The sequence below is a fragment of the Theropithecus gelada genome, chromosome 2, assembly GCF_003255815.1.
Source record: "Theropithecus gelada isolate Dixy chromosome 2, Tgel_1.0, whole genome shotgun sequence".
NCBI classification, from domain to species: Eukaryota; Metazoa; Chordata; class Mammalia; order Primates; family Cercopithecidae; genus Theropithecus; species Theropithecus gelada.
The window spans coordinates 101,439,202-101,456,809 of record NC_037669.1 but is presented as its reverse complement, the minus strand read 5'-3'; the positions used below and the strand labels follow the sequence as shown (position 1 = coordinate 101,456,809).

General features: G+C 38.6%; 1 protein-coding gene across 3 annotated transcripts in view; it reads right to left on the bottom strand.

The window, feature by feature from the left end:
- Positions 1 to 17,608, bottom strand: part of SCN11A (sodium voltage-gated channel alpha subunit 11) — a 217,171-nt gene that overhangs the window by 55,515 nt on the left and 144,048 nt on the right. For all 3 annotated transcript variants that reach the window (XM_025376599.1, XM_025376600.1, XM_025376598.1), the window contains 4 exons: positions 16,284 to 16,522; positions 12,230 to 12,406; positions 8,834 to 9,214; positions 6,523 to 6,954 (listed from right to left, as the gene is read on the bottom strand). In XM_025376599.1, the coding sequence (XP_025232384.1) occupies positions 6,523 to 6,954; positions 8,834 to 9,214; positions 12,230 to 12,406; positions 16,284 to 16,522 (1,229 nt within the window). The remainder of the gene's footprint in view (positions 1 to 6,522; positions 6,955 to 8,833; positions 9,215 to 12,229; positions 12,407 to 16,283; positions 16,523 to 17,608) is intronic.

Genomic DNA, 17,608 nt, shown 5'->3' with positions numbered 1-17,608 from the left:
GTACAATACCAAAACTAAACCCTGATGTAAACTATGGACTTTGGGTGATAATTACATGTCAAAGTAGGTTTGTCAATTATGACAAATGTACCACTCTGGGGGGAAATGTTGATAATGGGGGATGCTATTCATATGTAGGGTGAAGGTGTATGTAGGAAATTTCTGTACCTTCTGCTCAATTTTTAACTGCTCTAAAAAATAAGTTATATTTGAAAACCAAAATTCCCACAAAGAAAAGCCCAGACCCAAATGCCTTACTGGTCAATTCTACTAAACATTTAAAGAAAAATTAATACCAAATTTTCACTAAGACTTGAAAAAGATAGAAGAAGGAACACTTAACTCATTTGGGCAATATTTGAGGCCAGTATTACCCTGATATAAATACCAGACAATGACATCACAAGAAAAATAAACTATAAACCAATATCTCTTATAAATATAGAAGAAAAAATTCTTAACAAAACACTAGCAAACTGAATTCCCAACAATATATAAAAATGATTATATGCCATGACCAAGTGGGATTTATTCTGGGAATAAAAAGTTGATTTAACATCTGAAAAGTGAATAGAAATAAGGACAAAAGCATTATCATCTAAATACATCTAGAGAAAGCACTTGACAAAAGAAAACACTGTAATAAAAACACTCAGCAAACTACAAATGGAGTGGAATTTCTGTAACTTGCTAAAGGGCATATTCAACACTACATTTAAATGGTTACAGACTGAATGCTTCTTCTCCAAGATCCAGAACAAAACAAGAATTGAGTTGAACTGTTGTACACTCAGTTAGTGTCCAGAGTGTTGGAGTGTTGCTTGATGTGGAGAAACCCCACACATTGGTATCTGTTTCTACAGAATAAACCAGTAAGGGAGATAAAATAGTATACTGAAAAAATACTCAATCCAAAATAAGGCAGGGAAAAGTGAGGTAAGGGAACAAATAATAGTTAAAACAAATTCAAATGTATCAAGAATTACATTAAATGTAAATGACCCAGGCATTCAAATTAAAAGGCAGCAACTATCAGACTGGATAAGAAAATAAAATTTCTCTTCATTCATTACGTGTGTGCTAAACATAGTGACTACTTTTCAAAGAGTATGGTGAGGAAAAAGGGGTAAAGAAGAGTAAGTTTACAGAGGATGAGACTGACAAACACTACCTCAGCCAAGTGATCAAGGTTAACATAAATAGTAATAGCATGCACTTTTGATATGATATGATGAGAAGAGCATTTTGTCTCTGTGGTATTTCTCCCTACAACCTGTAATCTCAATCTATGAGAAAAATTACAGCAAATCCAAATTGGGGTACATTCTACAACACACCTGACCAATGTCACTTTAAAATATCAAAGTCATCACAAACAGGGAATGTCTGAAAAACTGAGGAAGCCTAAGAAGATGCGACAACTAAATGTAATGTGGTATCCTGAGTAGACTCCTGGGGTAGGAAAACTGTGTGCTAGATACAAACTAAGGAAATATAAATCAACTATGGACTTTAGTTAACAATTATTCATCTTGGTTCATTAATTGTAAAAAATGTACCATACCAATGTAAAATGTTAATGAGAGGGAAACTGGATGTGGAGTATACGGGAACTCTCTCTACTATACAATATTCATGTAAACCTAAAATTATTCTAAAATAAAAAGATTACCTGCAAGAGAAAAGTAAGATTTAACAATATGATGTGTATACGAAATGCATTTTAAATATAAAAACACCCATAGATTAAAATAAAAGAAGAAAAACGATACCATACAAATACTAAACATAAGAAAGTTGGAGTAGATATATTAATATCAGACAAAGTAGGCTCCAGAATAAAGAATGTTATCAGAGATGAAAAGGAACATTTAATAAGGATAAAGGAAACACCTAACAATCCTAGGTATGTGTTCTCCTTATAACAGAGCTTCAAAATACATGAAGTAAAAAACTTAATGAAACTAAAATTAGAAACAAACAAATTCACAACTACAGTTAAAAATTGCAACACTGGTGTCCTAATATTTGAAGATAAGAGGAAATCAATAAGGACATAGAAGACTTGAACAACACTAACAACCAACTTGATCTAATTGACACAAATATAGCACTTCACCCAATCACTCTTTTAAAGTGCATACTCCTTTCAATTGCATATTGAACATTCACCAAGTCAGACGATATGCTGGAACATAAAAAACAAAAAAATCATAAAACATATCTCAAGAAATTTTAAAAGGTTTAAAGCATATAAAATATATTATTTGGCCACAAAAAAATAAAACTTTAATGAATAACAAGTATATCAGGAGAATCTTTAATTATTTGAAAATTGAACAACACTCATAAATAATTGATGAGCAAAGCAGAAATCACAAGAGAAATTAGAATACATTTTTAAACAAGTTAAGAGGAAAATACAGCGTCGCAAAATTAGTAGAATGCAGCTAAAGCAGTGCTTAAAGAGAAATTTGTAGTTTTAAATGTTTGCAATAATAAAGAAAAAAAGACTTAAATCAATAATCTAAGCCAGGGGTTGAAAAACTTTACCCTTAAAGAGCCCACTAGCAAATATCTTAGGTTTTGCAGGACATGAAGTCTCTGTTGTGACTATTTAACTCTGTTGTTGTGGCATTAAAGCAGCAGAGATAATAGGTAAACAATTTAGCGTGGCTGTGAGTCAATAAATATTTATTTAAAAAAGAAAACAAGGGGTGAGCCAGAAATGGCCCATAGGTTGTAGTTTGCCAGACCCTAGCTGAAGTGTACACTCTAATAATCCAGACAAAGAAGAGCAAATTAAACCCATACTAAGCAAAAGGAAGAAAAAAAATAAGAAAAAGAGAATCTATCTATAAAATAAAAACATGTAAAAACAATAAGGAAAAATAAAACCAAAAGCTGATTCTTTGAAAATATCAATGAAGTTGATAAACTTCTAACTATATTGAATAGAAAGGAAGATAAAAATTATCAATATGCATGAGGAAAAACATCACTACAGACACTACTAGAAATCTACAGACACTATAAAAATTCTACAAACACTAAAAGAATAAGAAAATACTATAAACAACTTTATACCCATAAATTCCTTTATCTAATTTTTAAAACATACATATTAACCAAATTGGAACAAAAAAAGTAGAAAGCTGGAATAGTCCTATATTTATTAAAGAAATTGAATTCATAATTTAAAAGTTCCAAAAAAGACAACTTATGCCCACTTTAATGAATATTTGGTAAATTATATCAAACATTAATAGAAGAAATAATACCAGTTATACACACAGTGTCTCAGAAATAGAAAAGGAGGAAGACTTCTCAACTCATTTAATGAGGCCCATGTTAATCTGATACCAAAGCCAAACACATTACAAAGGAGAAACTCTGCCTGCAAAATGCTTAACAAAATATTAGCAAATTGAATCTAGATACATATAAAGGATAATATGCTGTAACCAAGTAGGGATAATCTAAGGAATGCATAGGTGATTTAACATTCAAAATAAATAAGAAAAAAACACAATGATCATCTTAATACATGCAAAAAATGCATTTCAGAAATTCAACATATTTTTGTAATTAAAAATAAAACTCTCAACAACTAGGAATAAAAGGAACTTCCTCAACTAAAATCTTGTTTAATAGTGAAAGATTATGCTTTCTATCTAAGATTAAGAGCTAGGCAATATATCCTGTCTCACCAATCCTGTTAAAGATTATACTATAGATCCTAGCCAGTATAATAAAGGAAGAAAAAAAATATAGATTTTTTTTAAAGAAGAAGTAAAACGGTTTTTCTCTTCAGGTAAAAAACTGTATAAACAGAAAATTCTACTCAATTTACACAAAATGATTTAGAATTAATAAGTCAGTTTTCCAAGGTTTGAAGATACAAGGTCAATAGACAAAAGACAATTTCATTATACTAGCTATAAACATATGGAAATTAAAATATCTTAAAATTACATTTACAATAGTATGAAAAACATTAACTACTTCAGTACAAATTTAATAAAATATGTCAAGACTTGTACAATGAAAATCATAAAACATTGCTAAGAGAAATTAAAGGACATCTAAATAAGTAGAGAGGTAGACATGTTCATGAATCAGGACACTCATTTTTGGTAAGATGCCAATTATCTACAAAATGATCCATATATTCAATGCAGTCCCAAACAAAATTCCAGCAATTTTTTTGTGAAAATTTGATAAGTTGATTCTAAAATGCATACAAAAATGCAAAGAACCTACACAAAACAAATTTAATAAAGAACAAAGTTACACACCTTGCTTTCAAAATCTAATATAAATCTACAGCAATCAAGACAGTGTGGTATTCATATAAAGACAGATATATAAATCAATGAAACAGAAGTAATATTTCAGAAATAGACCTATGCATATATGGTCAATTGCTTTTTTTTTTACAAAGATACCAAGTTAATTCAATGGAGAAAGAGTAGTCTTTTCAATATATGGCTGAAATCACTGGATACATATATAGGAAAAACAATACCTCAACTCACACCATACACAAACATTAAATTGAAATGGATCATGGACTTGAACCTGAGAGTTAAACCTATAAAACTCTAAAAGAAAACATGTGAGAAAACCTCTGTGAGTTTAGGTTATGCAAAGATTTCTTAGAATGAAAACAAAACACATGAACCATAGGAGAAATTTTGTTAAATCATATATTATCAAAATTAAAACTTTATACTCATTGAAAAATACCCTTAAGAAAATAAACGCAAGCCACAGACTGGTAGGAAATATGTGAAATGTACATGTCAGAAAAAGGACTTGTGTTCAGAATACACAATTATTCTTTACAACAGGGGTCCCCAACCCCTAGGCCAGAGACCAGTACTTGTCTGTGGCCTGCTAGGAACCAGACCACACAGCAGGAGGTGAGTGACTGGTGAGTGAGCAAAGCTTCATCTGTATTTACAGCCACTCCCCATCGCTCGCATTACTGCCTGACCTTCGCCTCCCATCAGATCAGTGGTGGCATTAGATTCTTATAGGAGCATGAACCCTACTGTGAACTACACATGGAAGGGATCTAGGTTGCATACTCCATATGAGAATCTAATGGCTGATGTCACTGTCTGCCATCACCCCCAGATGGGACTATCTAATTGCTGGAAAACAAGCTCCCACGGATTCTACATTATGGTGAGTTGTATAATTATTTCATTGTATATTACAATGTAATAATAATAGAAATAAAGTGCACAATAAATGTAATGCACTTGAATCGTCCCAAAACCATTCCCCCTCCACCCTGATCCATGGAAAAATTGTCTTCTATGAAATTGGTCCCTGGTGCCAAAAAGGGTGGGGAAAGTTGCCTTACAATTCGATAATGGGAAGACAAATCCCTTAATAAAAATGGGTAATAGACACTTCACCAATGAAGTACACAAATGACCAAAATGTAAATAAAAAGCAATACAATATCATTATTTGTTGGTGAAATTAGAATTAAAACCACAGTTAGATACCACTACAAAACCACTAGAATGGTTAAAATTTAAAAGGCTGACAACAAAAACACTGGCCAGGATGCAGAGCCAATGGAATGCCCATAGGTTGCTGGTGGGAATGCAGTATGTCACAACCATGGTAGGAAACAAGTACACAGACAGCCCCTGCTGCATCCAGAACAAGTCCCTTGTTGTTTATTTTATGCATTTTTTAAGGTTGGAATGTTTCTGCCTGCTCCTCACAATTTTTGTATACTGAAATCATAACCCCCCAAGATGATAGCATTAAGATGTGTGGACTTCTATTAATGTGCTCATAAAATAGGCCCAGGGGAAGTTGTTCACTCCTCCATTATATGAGCACAGTGAGAAGGTGCTGTCTATGAGTCAGTAAATGGGCCCTCCCCAGACATCAAATCTGTCGCTGCCTTGATCTGAAACTTCCCAGGCTTCAGAGCTGCAAGAAATAAATTTCTGTTGCTTAGAAGTTACCCAGTCTATGATATTTTGTTATAGCAGCCTGAACAGACTAATACAGTATCCATTGCCCTCACACTCCCTGACAGCCCCCATCTCCCACCACTCCTCACCCACAAGATTGGTCTCTGCAGAAACTGAGGTTGTTCCCAGCACTGCCCTTTTTAAAAAAAGACAAACCAACCAACAAACAAAACATGCGATTCAGTTTACCTCCCAAATCCCTTCTCCTCACTTTTCAGCCAATCCAAATTCTACATTTCTTGTAGAGTTCAACCAAAGGAACTCCCCCTGTCATCCCAGCCCATTCTGATTTTGTTCCCCTCTGAACTCTTCTGACACCTCCTATCTGTGCCACACTTGCAGGACCACAATAAAGAACCTGTCCTGAGATGTGCACATGGGTATCAAAGGGCAGCCACATTTTGTACCCTTATTATCCTTGCATAGTGCCTAGAAAAGGGCAGGCAACCAGTGCCCTGTGGTAACTCCAGCTTTGTATGACCTTTAAGTCTATGTGTGAATGTGTGAACCTTCATACCTGTTGTTCTGCCTCAGGTTGTGTGATGGGCTGTGCATTATCTTCACCAGAAAATTCAGCATCATCTTCCTCCTCTGCAAGTGGCGCCAACCAAGTCCAGTCATGCCTGATGCCCAAGGTCTTTGGTACAGAGGTTAGTATACCAAGCTCCTCCTGGGTCTCTGAGCCCCTTTTCATCTCTGTGACCAGGGGAATGATATCTTTGCTTTGTGCAGCACAGCCTCCTGTCACCTCTTTTTGCTTCGGCAACTTTTGCTTCCTGCACCACTTGTGACAGAAATGCTCAAGAGTGTGTCTCACGAAACAAAAAGCCCGGCGGAATCGATCCAGTGCTAACTGGACTTTAGTTTTCCTGGCCTGTCCTTCTAAGTTTCCATTTCTTTCCTCATTGCTAAAGGAATTGAGCAGTAAGGCAATGAAGAGGTTGAGCACCTGGGAATGGGGTGGGTAGCAAGAAGAAAGGAAAGTTTAGCAAAAGAAAAGATATAGTGGGTTTCCAGGACAACTTTTTCCCAAGACTAAAAACAGAATCAAATGAGAGTTTTATGTCCCACTGTCTCCTAAGAAAGTTCATCTATCCAATAAATAAAAGATTGAGAAAGAAATGGAAACAGTAAGACAGAATAAAAGTTGAAATTAGAGGGTACAAATAGCCAAGTCCACTTTCCCTACATATAAAGAACATGGATGAGTAGACCCTCACCAAGGTAAAGCAGAATGGGATAACCATATGGCAAAATTAAGAGTGTACGTTTCTTGAGGAACAGCTGGATAGTGAGCTTTGATTTTTCCTGGAATTTCCCACAAGGAGATGAATCTGATATTCAAGCCCAATGTACAGTCCTTTCTTATTTGCATATTTGTGAGATGATGTACTTTACAGTTTCTTTAGGTCCTGTTGCCCTAACCTTAGTAATGTATTGAGGCCAAGCCAACGGGGTTGGACCAAATATGCAACTCTTCTGTTGAACCACATATCACTTCAAATTCATGTAATCCCAATAGCTTCCTACCTGGGTTCTTTGCTCATAATTACACACCCTCTAATTCATCGTCTTTACCTCCTCAAATTCCTTTGTTTGTGGCTCTCTTCAACTCGGCAATAGACAGCCTTTGGAGAGAAGTGCCCGGTGGGTGTGAATGGGTCTAGTCACAGTTCCTCAGCTGCACTGTGAGAATTCCCATCTCGGGATCTTTGCTTAAGCTCTCCTCTATCTGTCTAAGTTCTCCTTACCTTGTAAGTGGTCTTTTCAAGTTCTGTAATCTTCCACAAATCCTTTCTCAGTGCTCTCCTCCCACTCCCACTGGTGATGCCCTGTTCTTCTGAGCTTTTGTATGTATCACTTACTGTCTAGGTACACCATTTATTAGGTACTTAGGATAAAGCTATCATGTGTAGAGAGTTAATTATATTGCACTATAGCCCCAACTTGATCCTGAAGATCTTGTGCGGTAAGGCAATGAAGTGCACTTAATTAGCCTCCTCATAAATATCTATGCTTCCAGCTGCAAGTAACACACTCAAGCCAGCTTATATAACAAAAAACTGTAGGATAACAAGAAGTTTGAAAATAGAACAGGGGGCGAATTATGACACAAATACAGGTTTGTTCTCTCTTTTCACTCTACCTGCCTCAGTATTGGCTTTGTTTTAGGCTGGCTCTTCTCATGGTTGCATAATGCTTGCAGGTTTGGTTCAAACCCCTCTGGCTAGGCACCGTTACCTCATTGAAGTTAGGGGAACAAGACCTAAAGAAACTGCACAGAGTACACCGTCTCTCAATTTGTGCAAACAGGAGAGGACTGCACAGCAGTCCTGGATGTCAGATCCAAATTCCTGTGGGCAATTCCACCACAGTTCCAAGCTCATGATCTGGCTTTTCCAGGGGTCACAGTCATTAAAAAGTCCAGAGGAAGTAAAAGGATTATTTTTTTAAACATATATTTCTTAAGAACAAAAGATTGTTCCCAAGTTTCTCCAGTGGACATCTCTTTACATCCTATTGGCCACATGAACTCACAAACTCCTACTTCAGCCAATCACTGGGGAAGAGAATACTATTGTCTTAGAAGAATCATCCAGAATAAAATAAATTTTGGGGCATCAGTCAAATGAGTAGTATGTGTCAAATAGGTTTTTTTCATGCTTATCATACTTTTTTCAAACAAAATTTGAATGAATATTTCAAATATTTATTTGGCATTATATTGAGAATAATAATTTTTACTGGTAAAGTTCTGCAAATGAAGTAATGCATTTGAGAGGCATGTAGGGTCTTTTATTTTTTTGAAAAAAATCTAAGAAACATACCACAAGTTTTCCTATCACCGTGATCAATATGAAGACAATAACACACAATGATGACGATGCATTCACTTCCTGCATACATTCCCACATATTTTCGATCCATTCCCCGCAGAGGATGCGGAACACCACTAGGAAGGAGTGCCAGAAATCCCCCATGTGCCAGTGCCGTAAACATGAGACTGTCGGGCCTGTCGGGTTACAGAGTTTTGCACTCTTTTGAGAATTGAACCTATGGCCAAAAAGCTGCATGCCAACTACTGAGAAAATAAAGATCACAATGACCAGGACCACAGTCAGGCTTCCAAGGGCTCCGACAGAGTTGCCGATTATCTTAATTAGTGTGTTCAAAGTTGGCCAGGATTTGGCTAACTTGAAGACCCTGAGCTGTAGAAAAAGACAACAAACAAAAATGGAAGAAAAGTCAGTTAAGGACAAATTCCATCTGTTCATCTATAAAGCAAATGACATATACCCAAACTTATGACATCCAAAACTCTTCTCAAAGTTAAATCCATCCTGAACATAGCCATCAACTCTCTGTCATAATCTAATGCTCACCTGTATCTACTTTCTTATTTGAAAATGGAAATATTGGCTGGACACAGTGGTTCACACCTGTAATCCCAGCACTTTGGGAGGCCAAGGCGGGTGGATCACAAGGTCAGGAGATTGAGACCATCCTGGCCAACATGGTGAAATCTCATCTCTACTAAAATACAAAAAAATTAGCTGGACATGGTGGTGCATGCCTGTAGTCCCAGCTACTCGGGAGGCTGAGGCAGGGGAATCGCTTGAACCTGGGAGTCAGAGGTTGCAGTGAGCCGAGATTGCACCGTTGCATTCCAGTCTGGAGACTGCGCAAAACTCCATCACACACACACACACACACACACACACACACACGCACACACACACAAGGAAATATTTTGTCTCAGTTTTTTAATCATAAGAACTTTGGGATCAGCATGGTGACTGGGCTACATAATTGTTATATAAAATGAATGTTTTGGAATTCTATATAATATATCAAGTGTCAGCAAACTCTGGTCTGAGAGCCAAATCCAGTCCATTGCCTATTTTTGTATGACCTCAGAGACAGGAATACTTTTCCACATTTAAATGATTGAAAAATGATCAGGCCAGGCACAGTGGCTCACACCTATAATCCCAGCACTTTGGGAGGTTGAGGTGGGTGATCACTTGAGCACCAGAGAGTTCAAGAACAGCCTGGGCAACATGGTGAAACACCATGTCTACAAAAAATACAAAAATTAGCCAGGCGTGGTGGCATGCATCTGTAGTCCCAGCTACTCGGGAGGCTGAGGAGGGAGGATGGCTTGAGCTTGGGAGGTGGAGGTTGCAGTGAGCGGAGATCACGCCACTGCACTACAGCGTGGGCGACAGAGCCAAATTCTGTCTCAAAAAAGAAAATGACAATAATCAAAAGGATATTTCATGATGCTTTAAAATCATGTGAAGTTCAAGTTTCAGTATCCATAAAGTTTATTGGAACATAGCCATGCTCATTGGTTTTTGAAAGTCTATGGCTTCTTTTATGCTACAATGGCAAAGCTTAATGGTTGCAACACAGACCACATAGCCTGTAAGGCTGAAAACATTTACCATCTGGCCCTTTACAGAGAAAGTTTGCTAACTTCTGCATTATATAATTCAGGCCACGAGTTTGAATCTAAGCCTCATAAGAATGATTACAGTAATATGACATTTGTAGTCAGGAGAGAAAAGGCAACCAGCTATTCAAGACTTGTATACTTTTTCCAAAGATAAATTTTATCCTAGATCTTCACAGACTTTATAGCAAACATTAGAGAAAACATAGCAACTTGTTTTATAGGTTGTTTCTTATATTAACTTTTGATGTAAACTGACGGTTTTACTCCAAAGTACAATTTTGTTAAGCACATCCCCTATTTGGGGATGGAGATATTGCAGGTCAGTAAGGCTTCTGCTTGAAGAGGACTGTCATTGTCTGCTCAAAGGGGAGCTAGGAGCATCCCAGGAAGAAACTGTGGTTCCATTCTCATACAGAGACAATGCCACAGACTTCCGTGCATTAGAGCCTGGCTGTAATAAGCCTAAACAATGATAAAGCAAACGCGATTTTGCTTACCTGAGTGCTAATAAAACATTAGTAGAAAAGCTTAATAACACTTGACTTTGAGCAGTGTAACCTCTTACTATATCCCAAGTATAAAAAATACAAAATGGCCGGGAGCGGTGACTCAAGCCTGTAATCCCGCACTTTGGGAGGCCGAGACGGGTGGATCACGAGGTCAGATCGAGACCATCCTGGCGAACACGGTGAAACCCCGTCTCTACTAAAAAACTACAAAAAAAAAAAAAAAAAAAAAAACTAGCCGGGCGGGGGGGCGGGCGCCTGTAGTCCCAGCTACTCGGGAGGCTGAGGCAGGAGAATGGCGTGGACCCGGGAGGCGGAGCTTGCAGTGAGCTGAGATCCGGCCACTGCACTCCAGCCTGGGCGACAGAGCGAGACTCCGTCTCAAAAAAATAAAATAAAATAAAATAAAGTAAAATAAAATGTACACTTAGGTAACTGAATTAAGTATCTTACTCTATAGGCTTAGAAATCCTATCTAAAAAAGAAAAGGTAAATATCTTTGAAAGGGGACGAAATCCCACCTTGGAGGTTTTCTAGTTTCCCCTCTCAGATTGGATTTATCTGTAGTCCTCTGTCTATACCTTTCCTGGACTCTGTCACACTGTACTGTACATGTAGCCCAGTCTTGTATCACTCCTGTGCTGCAAACTTCTGAAAGACAGTGATTTCCTCATCTTTGTTCCTTCCCTCGTGTCAGTTTATATTAGGCACTCTGTAAAGGTTTCCAGAATGCTTCCAGACTGCATAGAGGGCAAAGACTACGGAACAGGAATGTGGCACTGGCAGCAGTGAGAAGGAAACTTGTGAGATGGCACCTGCCGTCAGCTCCCCTGCATTCCTCCCATGCATTCTACAGTCTTCACCCACCCTCGGTGAGCCCAATATGACCAGAGAGATAGGAATATTTTCCCTTATTTATTTATTGCCTCAGAGCTCCATGGGAAAAAAGAGTGTTGGAAGGGTTGTGCACAGAGCAAAGAGCAGAGTCCCCACACTGGGAGACACAATTTTGTACCCAGTTGCCTAAAGGATCATCTCTGGCAGGAAGGGGCTGAGGGTATAAAGGTTCAGTTAAGCGAAGACCCCCAGGGACTTGCAAGGCTATCAAAGATCTGTGCAGGAAGAGGAGTGCAGTTTTGGTTCTGGGGTTAAAGTAAGATAAATTAAAGTTTAGTCCAAGATAACCATTGAATTCTCTCAAGGCTTTTTTTTCCACTTAGTCGGCTATGTTTATGCAGTAAAATAAGAAAGTGCCTTACCACTCTGAAGGAACGCAAGAATGGCCAGCTTGTATTTTGAAAGATGTTCATTACATCTGCAAAACTCAGAAGAGCAACAATGCTGTCAAAAATGTTCCAGCCTCGGCGAAAGTAGTGGTAGGGATCGAGAGCAATGATTTTTAGGCACATTTCTGCCATAAAAATGCCAGTGAAAACCTAGAGTGGGACAAAGAAGAATGAGAGAAGGAAGCTGCGGAGACACACTTTCAAGAATGGCCCAAGGGAAGTACAGAGGTTACAAAGAAATGAAAAGTATTCTCATGATTGATACACTATACCCTAAAGTTCATGCAATAGAAACATTTACTGTTGTAGCATGAACCTCACTGTGACTTTGCTCCTCTCTCCATCCCTCTCCATGGTGCCCAGAGCAATGTAACCAAGCTCAAAGACACCAGAATGGAAAATGAATATTACTTCTCATTCTGTTGAAGATAAAGCAAAATGGTATTACTGGTAGATGGCAGGGTGACAGAAACTGTCAGGCAATTTCTCCTATGAATTCTCTTTAGAATACCAATTAAAACAATTAAAATAGGGAGAGAAGGAATGTATACAATAGCCCTGAAAACTAAGGGTAACTCTCCCCCATAAACTAGAATCCAGGAGGAGTCCACCTGACCACCTAATTTCAACACCTTGATCAAAAAAATTAAAAATAAAAACAAAAAAGGGGCACAGATCATAGAATTAGAAAACACTTCCAGGGACAAAAAAACTGTCTTTGAGCAACTCAATATATGGGATTAGCCTTAGATTGGTTATGGTTACTGCTGAAAGAAGAATTAGTGATTTAGAATACAATCCTAAAAACTCATTCAGAATGCAGGGCTCACACTTCCAGAACAAAATATCAAAGAATAAAAAGGAGAGGCAGGAATTACAAAAATTACTGAATTTTATATTTTCCATGGGCAAAACAGTTTTGTCTTTGTCTTCAATAATCAGATAAATAAGGCTTAAGAAATTTGTAAAAATGTTGAATGTAGTAGCCAATTAAAAACTAAATCTGTCTTCCATATCTTTGCAGAAAATAAAGCAAATCATTTCTTCACAGCAAATAGCACAGTCTTATCACATACAAACACAAATAAATAGAAATGAAAAAAGCAAGAATATAAAAATAATAAGGTAATATTCAAAGGATTAAAGTCTTTACAAAGATTTTTATAAAACTGTCTACTACAATTCTGGGGGAACCTATAAATGACTAAATTCGATTATTAAAAATAATGGATTATCTGTTTTTATAAATGATTCAATGATTTACTATTTATTTTTTAAAATACCTAAAATAAAATGGCACAAGTTAAAGACAAAAGGATAGCAAAGATAAATCCAGGGTAGAAAAATAAAAATAAATCAAGAGTTACAAAGAAAATTCAAGTTTATTTTCATATTCCCCCTTTAAATACTGCTATCTACTCCTGCTCAGTGTCACCATCAGTATCTAAAAGCATTCAGTGATGCCTGTCCTAGATAATTGTGTAGTCATCCCCACCTCTTTTGACTCACTCCTCCTTCTTGTATCTTCTTTAGGCTTTAGGCATCAAGCTCTACAGCATCCCCAGATACCTTGGGACCATTAGTGTTGTCAATTCAATCCAATTTTTCTTTATGTCTCCTTGGCATTCAGTATATCCCTCCGATTAGAGCAATCGCTATCCTAGAGAGTTAATTTTCTAGTCCAGTCCTGCAGAACTCCACAGAGTGACTTAATCCTGGCCCATATATCAGAGGAGGGAAGTTTTGATATGTTCCTTGGAACTCAGGACTCCAAGGCTTCTCACCACCACTACTACCATGGGAGCAATACATAGTGTGGCTGCCATTTTGGTATTGTATATCCAGGGAGTAGGCACATGGAATGGAAACACAAGCTATGTATATGGTTCTACATATTTCCTGCCAGTTTTTAGGAGCTAGGGTGCAGCTGTTGCTTGTGTACTTGAAAAACAACAATGTCCCTGTGGTCCTGTGGCTCCTCCTGCTCTGGAGGAAATGAAGAAGAATGTCAATCACTCAGTTTCCAACTGCAAAATGTAGCTTCACCTCCACACTCAGGATGTCTAGTCAGTGGGAAATCTGAGACGGGGGTATTTCTCGTTTTCTAAATTTGGACCAGCAGATGAAAACAATCACCTCTGCAATTGGGAAGCCCTGTCCACGGAGATGACTCTGGATTTTTGAGTATTCTCTAGAACTTATTCAGTAACTCCATTCCACCAGGAGGTGCTGAAAGGTGGAGTCTGCTGACCATACGCCTGTGGACACAGCTTTCTGCCTTCAACTGAAACAATTTCAGCTTATTTCTGGGATGCCTCAGCAGAGGATAGCTGAATACATGGCCAGGAGACCCTGATCTGTGAAAAGGAACTATGTGTTAGGTGTGTCAAGCACCATAGAATCTAGTCTAACCCATTCACACCCACAAGGCATTTATTCCCAAAGGCAGCATGGAGAAAGGAATTTATGTGTTATGTGCAGACTGCCTGTGAGGAGAACCACCCTGGTTTTATACTACAGTTCCACTGTATCGCTGCTCCTTGTGGAGGGATGTGGAGCTGAGGATGACAGGACCTGCCTCTAGTTCCACACCATCGTAAACTTGATGCATAAAAGTGCTCTGTGAATGAACTCCTGATTCAATAATTCAATAGGTGTAGTGGGTTTTTTTTGTTTTTTGTTTTTTGCTTTTTGTTTTTTTTTTTGAGATGGAATCTCGCTCTGTCACCCAGGCTGGAGTGCAGTGGCAGGATCTCGGCTCACTGCAAGATCCGCCTCCTGGGTTCATGCCATTTTCCTGCCTCAGCCTCCCAAGTAGTTGGGACTACAGGTGCCCACCACCACGCCCGGCTAATTTTTTGTATTTTTAGTAGAGATGGGGTTTCACCATGTTAGCCAGGATGGTCTCGATCTCCTGACCTCATGATCCGCCCGCCTCAGCCTCCCAAAGTGCTGGGATAACAGGCGTGAGCCACTGTGCCTGGCCGCAGTGGGTTCTTAACAATGTAAAACAATTTTTTTAAAGACATGTAAAACGACATCACAAACAAAAAATATACCAAAAAAGGAGAAAAAAACTAAATAAAAACACATACATACACACACGCTTACATATTGCTTGGAAATATTCTGCAATGCTAAAAATGATCATCTTTGTCAGTAGGTACATGGGACATGAGTTTATTCTATTTCCCTTATTTATATTTTTCTTTATTTTTAAAAAATAAAACAGCATTTATTATTTTTTAAATTAGAAAAATAAAACAAAAGTTTAAGAAGTAAAGGCTAGATATTCTGGTAAGGTTTTTAGCTCATTAACCCATCAGCTAATTAGGGTAGATCATCTGGTGGGCAATTACTTATTGTTTCTGATATTCGAGGGACTAACTTTTCTTTGAGAAAAATGCCCTCCACAAGAACCATAAACTGAAGTGAACAGTCCTTGAAAAGTCTGCTCCCCTTAGTTTTCCCAATTTAACTGAGACTAGATCTATCCAATGAGAAACATATTGAAGCAGGCTCAAGTCTGAAAATTGACCCCACCTCACCCTGACCACCCCCTAAACAACCCCTCCCAGAAAAGTGAACCTCCCACAGCTGCCAGGCCCTGATCCATCTTTCCAGGGAGAATAACACCTAGTAATGGTAGTCACATTATTTTGTGGCAAATGATGGCATGAATATCACTGGGACCACAGCAGTCATTACCATGGTTCTCTGGATATGGTTAACATTTTCTTGATTATCTCAGAGAGCTGAACTTTTCAGATGTCTGCTTGCATCTGGCTTACCACTGAATGACTAAAGAGATACCTGAACATACCAGAGGGTCAACTCAGGACACATGGACAATTTCTGAAATGAACTGGGTAAAAGTAAAACCGCAACAGCCATCTTTTCCCTATACTCCACTGAAGGGGACCAAAAACCTAGGTTAGGTTAGGTCATTCACAAAATGTTTAGACTTTGAAGAGTTATACTTTAAAGTTTGGAATTTGTTTTTTATTTTTAAAAAGCATAATGTTACCAAATTCCCTGTATTCAACATTTTCTCAAAACTGGGCTCCATCTTGTGATGCTCCATGGCCAAGAAGACAGTGTTGATGATGATGCAGATGGTGATGGCCAGCTCAGTAAATGGATCAGTCATCACAGTTCTCAGGACCTTCTTAATGCACAGCCACAGGGGGCAGCAGTTCCACACGAGGTATTTGGATGCCAGGTTTTCCCCGCAAGGGAGACAAGGCTCTTGTGATTTTTCTTGTTCTGGAGGAGAATGAGCGAGAGGTTGAGGAGTTAGCTCTGAAGCAATCCAGATGCCCTTTGCCTGACTGCATTCCTTCCTCCCTCTTCCCCAGGGCCTCCTGATACATGATCAGTTGTGAAAGACTTTGATTTGTATAGCCAGAAAGGTTTTTCCACCAATCATAGTGCAGAAGAGACAATATTCCACATACAACTCGCATGCGGCACAGTCAAATCCATCAAATATTTACACTCTTACTGAGCATCCAGGAACTGGGCTTTGCTGTTAGATATATAGATGTGGAAGTCAATATTGGCTGGCTGTGAATCCAAGAGAGAGATAGATACAGGCCCAAGTTATGTCCACTCAAGACAGACCATAAGGTCAGCTATAACAGAGGCAAAAGGAGCAACCAGGGATCAAGGGAAGGGGCATCTGTAAGCACTGAAACAGTAAAAGGGGCTCTATCCACTAGTTGAGTTCAGGCCACCCCTGATTTCCCTGACACCACTGATTTCCCTGGCACCACTGCAGGGACACATGCAGGGCAAAGGAAATGATGCAGTAGGCTTAAAAGTGCTAGAGGACCTATTTGACACCCACTCCCCTTTCAGGGACTTGATTCTGCTCCTGAACACCAACCTCTGGGGTGGGGTCCTGTTACCTGCTGTTAATCTGGTCCATCAGATGGTTCCAGCCTATCTACACAGGTCTTCAATTGCCCATGTGGGGTTTCTGACTCTAACTTCAATAACAACTGCCACCTCCTGGAGACTCCAAGGTCTTCTGTTCTTTGACTGACTATTGTTGTCACTTGGATCTCTTATGACTCCCTGGCCTGGTTGTGAGGCCCTGTTTACGCATTTGGTCTGAAGTCCCATCCCAAGTCTAGCCAGCTTCCACCACTCTCCAAGTGCCAGTTTAGAGTGGGCCCTCAAGAAAGGTCTGTTTCTTGTGAGTCACTTTGTTTACTTGCTCCAAAGAAGCAAAGAAAGTCACTCTTTGCAGGACAGTAGAGTGGGTTGGTTCCAAAACAGCCTCCTTTGCAGAGGGCTTCTAGGGGATTGGGAAGAAGAAGAATGGAAGGACGTCATTGAAGTAGGCTT